The sequence below is a fragment of the Onychostruthus taczanowskii genome, unplaced genomic scaffold, assembly GCF_017590055.1.
Source record: "Onychostruthus taczanowskii isolate IOZ18803 unplaced genomic scaffold, ASM1759005v1 scaffold3, whole genome shotgun sequence".
NCBI lineage: Eukaryota > Metazoa > Chordata > Aves > Passeriformes > Passeridae > Onychostruthus > Onychostruthus taczanowskii.
This window is the reverse complement of record NW_024500349.1, coordinates 25,453,577-25,463,372: the sequence shown is the minus strand read 5'-3', so window position 1 is coordinate 25,463,372 and position 9,796 is coordinate 25,453,577. Positions and strand designations below refer to the sequence as shown.

General features: G+C 66.1%; 1 protein-coding gene across 1 annotated transcript; it reads right to left on the bottom strand.

The window, feature by feature from the left end:
• Positions 1 to 2,466: 2,466 nt before the first annotated feature.
• On the bottom strand, positions 2,467 to 9,498 carry CSPG5 (chondroitin sulfate proteoglycan 5). Its single transcript, XM_041408572.1, is given in 6 exon segments — positions 2,467 to 2,926; positions 4,512 to 4,584; positions 5,499 to 5,687; positions 7,024 to 7,218; positions 7,220 to 8,135; positions 9,417 to 9,498. Coding segments are annotated over 6 exon segments (1,617 nt in total). The 3' UTR covers positions 2,467 to 2,764.
• Between the last annotated feature and the right edge of the window lie 298 nt (positions 9,499 to 9,796).

The following is a 9,796-nucleotide window of genomic DNA, read 5'->3' as shown; positions in this document are numbered from 1 at the left end:
CAGCTCCGTTTCCCTCCCTCCCATCCCACGGGAATCTTACACCCAGCCTCTGCCCGTGCCAGGACATCCCACCTGTCCTCGGGGTTTGCTCGGACATCATCATCCCCTCTCTGCACCACCAGCACATCCCTCTGCTCATCCCACCCTTTTCACTGCCGTGTCCACGTCCCCAGTGCTTTATCCACGGCTTTACCTGTCCTAGAGCTCCGTGCTGGAAGGATGGCAGAGACCGAACCTGCAGTGCAGCCTTGTTGCAGCGTGGCGACAGAGATGCTGCAGCCGGGGGGAAGATCTGAGGATTCCACAGCGGTGAGCAGCTCGCCGTGCCCGCCGGGATCGGCTGCCGGCTCCCGCCACTGCCCCTCCGTTCTTAATCTCCCGAGCAAGCCGAGAATTAATTATTAATTAGTTATTCAGCGGCTCCCAGGACGCCTCGGGAACATCCGATCTGCGCAGAGCTTCGGCTTTGGCTCCCCCTGCCCCGGGGAGAGCGCCGGCCGCACCCCGAGGTGCTGCACCCTTAACGCCCTGTGGGGATGAACCTTTAATGCCATGTGGTGGTGGACCCTTAACCCTGTGTGGTGATGGAAACCTTAACTCTGTGTGGTGATGAACCTTTAATGCCATGTGGTCATGAGCCCTTAGTTGTGTGGTGATGAACCCTTAACCCGTGTGGTGATGGAAACCTGAACCCTTAACTCTGTGTGGTACTTTGTGTGGTGATGAACCTTTAATGCCATGTGGTAATGAACACTGAACTGTGTGGTGATGGAACCCTTAACTCTGTGTGGTGATGAACCTTTAATGCCATGTGGTCATGAGCCCTTAGTTGTGTGGTGATGAACCCTTAACCCGTGTGGTGACGGAAACCTTAGTGTGGTGATGGAACCCTTAACCCTGTGTGGTGATGAATCCTTAACCCATGTGGTGATGAACCCTTAACTCTGTGTGGTGATGGAACCCTTAATGCCATGTGGTGATGAACCCTTAGTGTGGTGGTGAACCCTTAACCCTGTGTGGTGATGAACCCTTAACCCATGTGGTGATGGAAACCTTAACCTGTCTGGTGATGGAAACCTTAGTGTGTGATGAAACCGTTAACTCTGTTTAATGATGACCCCTTAACCCATGTGGTGATGGAACCCTTAACTCTGTGTGGTGATGAACCCTTAGTGTGGTGATGAACCCTTAACCCGTGTGGTGATGAACCCTTAAGTCTTGTGGTGATGAACCTTTAATGCCATGCGGTCATGAACCCTGTTTGGTGATGAACCCTTAACCCATGTGGTGATGGAACCCTTAACCCTGTGTGGTGATGAATCCTTAACACCTTGTGATAATGAACACTGAACTGTGTGGTGATGGAACCCTTAACTCTGTCTGGTGATGAACCTTTAATGCCATGCAGTGATGAACCCTTAACCCTGTGTGGTGGTGAACCCTTAACACCATGTGGTGATGAACCCTTAATGCCACGTGGTCATGAACCCTTAGTGTGGTGGTGAACCCTTAACTCTGTTTGGTGATGAACACTTAACACCATGTGATAATGAACACTGAACTGTGTGGTGATGGGACCCTTAACTCTGTGTGGTGATGAACCTTTAATGCCATGCAGTGATGAACCCTTAACCCTGTGTGGTGGTGAACCCTTAACACCATGTGGTGATGAACCCTTAATGCCACGTGGTCATGAACCCTTAGTGTGGTGGTGAACCCTTAACTCTGTGGTGATGAACCCTTAACCCATGTGGTGATCAATGGCTTCGTGTCCTCTCCAGGGAACCCGGAGGCTGCCACGTGGGTGAATCTGTCTCCAGAAGAAATCGGTTCCTGCTGGAAGCAGACAGAGCCACGAGGGGAGGGTGGGTGGGAGTGCTGGGGGTCCCTGGGGAGAGCCCTGTGCCATGCTCGAAGCCAGGGGACGGCGGCAGGGCCGGCCTGACCTTGCCAAACCACTGGGACAGTGGCACCGGTTCTCCTCCACGCAGATGGAAACTGGGAGCTGGGGGGTGATAACTGGGGCATTTCACCCCAAATCCCGTCCTGGGCACCTCCACTGAAGGAGCCTGCTGGAGCAGGAGTGGCTGGGAGCCATCACCCCGTGTGCAGCCACGTTGTTTGGGGGGACCTTATGGGGACAGGGACGGAGCAAACCCTGGAGCAGCCCAGGCACCTCCACCAGACATCCCGGGGTGTCCCAGCTGCTCCCAGGCGTGCCCAGGGTGGCAGGATGTGCTGCACCCCTGGCCTGGCAGAGGCAGGAGAGGGTGACAAGGGGGGACCAGGCACCCACCACCCCCGGGTGACGCTCACACGGGACCCTGTGGAAGCAGGGGCTGCACCCCTGCCCAGAGGCATGAATGGCCATGCTGGGAGATCGCAGGCACTGGCAAGAGGCTTAACTTTAAAAAAAAAAAAAAAAAAAGGTTTATTTATTTCAAGATCTTACTTTTTTTTTTTTCCCTCCTTTTTTGTTGTTTTTACCTGTATTTCAAAAAAAGTGGGGCAAAAGTACAAAAAAAGTCAGTTGCGGAACGGCGAAGGTTTAGAAATCACAGCGCGGAACGAACCCAAGCGAGAAACACGGAGCACGAACCAAACACCCCCCACGACACGGCCGAATTATTACCGGAAATTTTTTTTGTTTTCCTCGGTACAAAACACACCAAAGCATGCCACGGAGCGGGAGGGACGCGGGGCGGGAGCAGAGGCGGCGGCGCGGGGGGAGCCTGGCTCGGGCCCCGCCGCCCGGCCCCGCCGCTCACGTCAGGTTGTTCTGGAGGCAGTTCAGCTCCCCCGCGTCCTGCTCCCCTTTGCCGCCTTCGTGCTTGGGCGACGTCGAGTTGTGGATGTTGAACGGCTCCTCGTCCTTCAGGCAGGATTTCAGCGAGTCCTGCAGCTTGTGGGGAGCGCTGGGATCGTCCTGCGGGAGAGACGGGGGGGTCAGGGCAGGGCCGTGATGGGGCGACACCCACTGAGGGCACCCACGTCCCCTTGCAGAGAGCCACCGGGCGGACAAATGTCCCCTCCCAGCTCAGATGGCGGCACGGGGGGACCTCGCAGCGGGGGGACAGGGTCCGACCCCCCCCTCGGTGACGCCGTCCCCAGCTCCCGCGGCTCCCACAGCGCCCAGGAGCTGTGCCAGCCTAGGAGCCCGTGCCAGCCCCGGGCGCATCCCCCGGCCATCCGCCCACCGCTCCCGCCCGACTCCTCTTCCCGGCCCGGCGCATCGCCTCGTCCCCGCGACAAGCAGCCAGTCCCGGCGGCGCTTGGCAGGAGCCCAGAGGGGCTGGCTTTATTGCGGTTCCTCAGCGTACAGCCGGTGCCCCCGCGCCGCTGGCAGAGCCGGGCACGCCTCTTCCCGAGGTTCCCCCGCTGCAGCATCCTCCCGCGCCGGGGCCGGGCTGCGCCCCGGGTCTGCCCCGCGCCCCGGGAGCAGCGGCCCCGCCGGCACCGGCACCGAGCTCGGGGGCACGGGGGGCACGGGGGGCCTGTGCACGGCCCCGCTGGGGGGGCAGGAGGAGCCCGGGCCTGGGGGCTGCCAGGGCGGGCCGCGGTGGTTCCGGTGCTGCCGGTGCCACGCGGAGAGCGGCAGACGGACGGGGACAGCCAAGGGCCGGCGTCACACAGGGACAGGGTTCTCCTCTCCTGGGCAGTGACTCCCGGCCAGTCCGGAGCTGGTGCCATTGGCTGCAGCATCCCCAAAAACCCCTTCCCGGGGGTGCCGACCCTGCCGACCCCTCCTCATCCTCAGAGTGCTGCCGCGTCCCAGGCACCGTGTGCCGAACCCTCCAGCTCCGGGGGATGTGGCAGCGCCCGGCGACACGCCGGGGAGCGCCACCGAGTTCATCCCGAGCTTCATCCTCTCGGCAGCGGGGAGGGAGCCGGCCCCGGAGCCTCCTGCCAGGGCGGCCGGGCCGCGCCGACGCTAGGGCTGCTAAAGGCGGTCGGAAGACGGGGAACAGCGGCCGTGGGTAGGGGAACGCTAAAGGGACCTACGCTCCTCCTCCGGCTCCGCAAAGCCCTTGGCTTCTCTCTGTTCCGAGTCGAAAGACAGCAGGTTGGAGGGGGATCCTGGGGACGCCGGGGGGTGCCCCCCAAGCAGCCCGGAGCGTCTCATCCTCCAGCAGCCGGAGCCATCCGCTGCTCCTGCCCGGCCACGCTGCAGCCAGGGAGCATCGCCTGCCCCGGCTGTCCCCTCCCTGAGCATCCGGCACAGCCACCCCTGCCACCCCCACACGGAGCCAAAGCCATCGGGAGCTCGGGATGGTGGCTCCCGGGGAGCCACGTAGGCAGGAGGGGACGGGGAAGGGACAGCGGGGTGACACTGCCCCCCTGCCCGGCCTAGGTCCAGTTTAGGTCAGTGGAGACCCGGCAGTGAGGGGACAGAACTGTGACCATGGCAGGATGGGGATCACGGGATCACGGAGGGTTCAGAGGTCAGCAGACAGAGGGACAAGGAGGGGACAGAAAGAGGGACGGGGGGACAGTGCCACACAGCTCCTTACGTTTGGGTGGGAGCCCTCGGCGATGGTGGAGAGGGAGAAGTTGTCGTTGTGCAGCTCGGACGGGGTGCGGTATCTGCGGGGTCAGGAGAGCAGGGCTGAGAGCAGGACCCCCACAAAGCCCCCCCGCGTTTTGGGGTGACCCTGCTTTTGGGGGGGTAACTGTTCCCAGCGCTGGAGGTCTGCGGGGTAAGTGTGCCCAGGGATGGAAGTCTGGGCTAAATACCCCCAGATCTAAGGGCTTTGGAGGGATAAATCTTCCCTGCTCTGGGGCTTTGGGATTTTGTAACCCCAGCTCTGAGGATTTGGGGAGCTAAATGCCTCCAAGTCTGGGGCCTTGGGGACTTACTGTGCACAGAGATGGAGGTCTGCGGGCCCAAATGTCTTGAACTCTGGAGGATTGGGGACTAAATGTCCCCAGGGACTGAGCTGGGGCTAAAGGAGCCCAGTGTGACATTTTGGGGTGCCCCCAGCTCTGGGCCTTTGGGGGTAGCTGGGCTCTGGGCAGGAGAGCGAGGGCAGCCCGGGGCAGGGCTGGAGAGGGAGACCCGGGAGCTGGCACGGAGCCTCCCTGCTAATTACACTTGGCATTTCCACACACTAATTAACAGCTCATTAGGGACCGGGCTGGGAAGGCTCCCTCCTCCCCGCTCCAGGAGCTGGCCAGCAGTGGCTGGGGCGGGGGGGGGGTGACCCCAAACCCTTCCCTGTCACCCCCCATCCCTGTCCCCGGCCGGAGCGTCCCCGATGGCCGCCCAGCCGGTGTCCCCAGCTCCCAGCGAAGCAGATTAACTGGTGCCAGTCAGGAGCAGCTTTAAGGGATTAACCGCGGAGCAGGAGCCACAGCCACGTCTCCCGCCTCCGGCAGCTTTCCCACCCACCGCCAGCGCGTCCCCGGCGGCACCGGGGGTCCCGTCGAGGCCAGCAGGACGGGCTGGCAGCAGCAGGGCAGGGGGCGCGGGGCCGGCCCGGGGTGTGCCCGTCACTCACTTGGTCTTGCGCAGTTTGCTGTTCTCCGTCTTGAGCAGGTAGAGCTTCTTGGCGAAGAACACGGTGAGCATGAAGAGCAGCAGCACCACGAGCGCGGCCGAGCCCACGGCCACGCACATCACCTGGAAGTCGGTGACGATGGACTCGCAGCGGGTGCCCTTGTGCCACGTGTAGTCCTGCGTGTTGCACCTGCCGGGGGACGCGGTCAGAGGCATCCCCCGCCCCAAAACGCGTCCCCCCGCGCCCAAAACGTGCCCAGAGCATCCTCGGGGGATGCGGTGTGTGTACCTGCGGGGGTTACGGGTGTCTGAGGGGGATGGGACGAGGGGGTGACACCCGAGGGGGGTGACACCGAGCGAGATGGGGGACACTGGGGCACGCCGGGAGCGGGGTCGGGGTCTCCCCCGCACCGGCGGCTTCCAGCCCCAGCGGCGGCGGGAGCAGGGAGGGGTCCCCCCCGGGGAGGGGTCCCCCAGGGCGGGCGGGCTCGGTGCCAGCCGCAGGGCACATCCCGGTGCGTGCGGCACAGCCGGCGTGGCCTCCCGGAGCAATCTGCCGGGGCCGATTAGCGCGGCCGCCCGCAGCCTCGGCCCTGACCTAATTCCTGGGCAGCCGCCGCCCGGGGGGCAGGGAAACCCCCCTGCATCCCGGGGGATGGGGCTGCGGGCATGGAGAGCCCGAAGTGGGGTGCCGAGGGGGTGGAAAGGTTCGGAATGGAATGAAAAAGGATGGAAAAACCGGGAACGGGGTGTCAGGGGCATGGAGAGCCCAGGGATGAGCATGGAGGATGGAGAGCCTGGGACTGGAGTGTGAGGGGAAGGAGACTCCAAGGATGGGGTGCATGGAGGATGGAGAGATGGGGAGTGGGGTAACAATGGATGGAAACACTGAGAATGCCAGGCCGGGAGGATGGAGAGCCCAGGGATGAGGCAGAGGAAATGGAGAGCCCAGGAATGAGGTACTTGGGGTGAGACAGACTAGGAATGGGGTGAAAGGGGTGGAGATGCCAGGAATGGGTTGCAGGGAGATGGAAGCACTGGGAATAGCCCGCATGGGTGGTGGAAAGCCCAGGGATGGGTACAGGGGAATGAAGAGCCCAGGGATGGGATGCATGGAGTAGGGAGAGACTGGGAGTGGGGGTGCACAAGGGCTGGAAGGACTGGGAATGGGATACACAGGAATGGAGAGCCTGGGGATGGAGTGCAGGGGTGGGAACACTGGGCATGGGGTACAGGGGATGGAGAACCTGGGGAGGGAGTTCAGGGGATGGAAAACTCTGAAATGGGGTGCAGGGGACAGTGAGCCCCGGGATGGGGTGCAGGGGATGGCGAGCCCCGGGATGGGGTGCAGGGGATGGTGAGTCCAGGATGGGGTGCAGGGGATGGTGAGCCCAGGATGGGGTGCAGGGGACGGTGAGCCCCGGGATGGGGTGCAGGGGATGGTGAGCCCAGGGATGGGGTGCAGGGGACGGTGAGCCCCGGGATGGCGAGCCCCACACCCCCAGCCCGCGGGGCCCGTCCCTTACCGGCAGAAGGCCCCGTGGCTCTCCACCAGGTAGCACTGGCCGCCGTTGTGGCAGTAGCTGGGGACGAGGTCGCAGAGGGAGCGGCAGGAGCTGTTGTGCCGCACGTAGCCGCTCCGGCACTCGGAGCCGTTCTCGGGCGGGCCCCGCTCCCCGGGCCGCGGCCAGGCCGTGGGGCTGCCCCCGGCCAGCCCCGGCGTCCTCGTCCTCCAGCTCGTCCTCGTCGTCCCCGTCGGCGTAGAAGGAGGTGGTGGGGTAGAAATCGGCGTCGTCGAAGGGCGTGAAGTCGTCGTAGAGCTCGTGCAGCGCCCAGGGCGTGGCCGCCCCCTCGGGCTCCCGGCGCCGCGCCGAGCCCGCCGCGCCCCGGCCGCCCCCGGGGAAGCCCCCCAGTCCCTCGCCCCCCTCGAACAGGTCGTAGTAGTCGACGTCGATGATCTCCGAGCCCGTGCGCTCGGCCGGGGGCTCGGGCGGGCCCGTGGCGGCGGTGACGGGCTCCTGCAGCCACGTCAGGTCGGTCCAGCCGCGGGCCCCCTGCGCCGGGGCCGGGCTGGAGGCGGCGGCCCAGAGCTCCGGGGGACCCCCCGAGTCCCCCCCGGCGGCGGGCACGGCGCCGGGCTCGCCCAGCACGGGGGTCCGCGGCGCGGCCGAGCCCCCGGCCGCCAGCAGCAGGTCGGATTCGGCAGAGTCGGTGGCGAGCTGGGGCCCGGGGGGGCTCGGCAGGGCGGCCGGGAGCCCCCCGAAGCCCCCCGGGCCGGGCGGGGAGGCCGGCGTGGGTCGGTCACCGCTCCCCGGCTCCTCGGGGCTGCCCAGGGCCACCGGCACCGTGCCCCCGTCCCCGGGCCAGGTGACGGCTCGGGGGGGCACGGCGCTGGCCTCGCCCTCCCCGGCGCACCCCGGGCACCCCTCGGGCACGGCCGAAGGCTCCGTGGTGGCCGCGCCCCCCCCGGGGGGCTCTAGTTGGGGTCCTGCCGCGGCCCCCCCGGCGCTGGTGCTGTTGCTGGGTGCCCCCGGGGGGTCTCCACTCGCCAGGTCCCATTTCGGGGGGCTGCTCTCCAACGAGCCCTGCCAGGCTCTCCCCTCGCCAACGCTGGAGTTTTGGGGGGGCCACGCGGATGCTGGGGGAGGGGCAAGGAGAGAAACGGGTGTCAGAGGTGCCCCCGCACCCCTGGGAGGAGCCTGGGGGTGTCCAACAGGTCCCCACCTGCTCCACCTTGCACCCACCTGGATGCACGACAAGGACCTGGGGGGCAGAGGGGGCTGCACCCCGAATCCTTGAGCCTCTCCCGGGGACTGATGGGGTGAACCCCAGAGAAGCCCCCAGCTCTGTGGGTGCCCCTACAGCCAACTCTGTGATGCCCCCCCTCAGCACAGCCCCCCCCAGCCCAAGTCTTCCCCGGCCCTGCCCCCGCAGCTGCCCTTCAAGGGGATCCATCCCCCTGCAGAAGGATCCAGTTCTCCCCCAAACGGATCCAGCACCCACTGCAAGGGGAGCCAGCGCTCCCCAGAAGAAATCAGCCCCCCATAAGGGGATCCAACCCCCCCCAAGCAGATGCAGCCCTCCTTCCGGCTGCTGCGGCTGCAGCCGCTACACACAACGGGAGCAGCCCCTGCGGCGGGATCAGCCCCTCTGCAATGGAACCCGGCCCCTTCCGAGGGGATCAGCCCTCTCTGCCTCCTGCGTGTCCATCCGGACGCTCGGCAGGATCCAGCCCTCCCCAGCCGGGATCCAGCCCCCTGCAAGCGGATCCAGCCCTCCCCCGGTTCCTGCGAGCGCGCCCCACACACAGACCCAGATCCCGCCCCTGCAAGGGGGTCCAGCTCCCTGCAAGGGGATCCAGCCCCTTTCCAAGGGTATCCAACTCCCCCTGCAATGGAATCCGGCCCCTTCCAAGGGGATCCACCCCCCTCCGGCTCCTGCAAGTGCACCCCATAATCCCGAGAGGATGCAGCCCCTGCAGGGGAATCCGGTCCCTCCTGCAAGGGGCTCCAGCCCTTCCCTGGCTCCTGCAGACGCTCCCCCTGCACACACGGGGATCCAGCCCTGCCGCAGGGGATCCGGCCCCGCCGAGGGGATCCCGCCCGCCCTGCGAGGGGACCCAGCCCCGGCAACGGGATCCGGCCCCGGCAAGCGGATCCAGCCCTTGCTCCAAGGGGATCCGGCCCCGCCGAGGGGATCCCGCCCGCCCTGCCAGGAGATCCAGCCCTTCCCCGGCTCCTGCAGTGCCCCCCCGCATAAAGGGGATCCAGCCCCCGGCAACAGGATCAACAGCATCCCCCCGCAGCGGGATCCAGCCCCCCGCCCGGGGCATCCACCTTCCCCCGGGGCCGCAGCCCCCGGCAGCGGGATCCAGCCCGGCGAGGGGATCCCCCCCGCACCCCGCAGCCCCCGCCCGGACCGCAGCCGGCGGCTCCGGGCACGGGCACGGGCACGGGCACGGCACCCCCCCGGCACCCCGCGGGCAGAGCCGGGGGGCGCATCCCGGGACCCCCAGCAGCGGGAGCACACAGCCCGGTACCCCGGGATCGGGAGCACACAGCCCGGTACCCCGGGATCGGGAGCACACAGCCCGGTACCCCCGGGATCGGCATCCCCGGAGGGGGACACCGGGGGACACATCCCGACAGCCCCCAACACCGAGGGACGCGCATCCTGGCACCCCCAGCATGGGTATCCTCTGGGGGCACCGGGGGGCACATTTGGACGCTCACAGCATCGGGGGGACACCCCCGGAAACCCCCAGCCATCCTCGGGGAGGGACACCGGGGGACACATCCC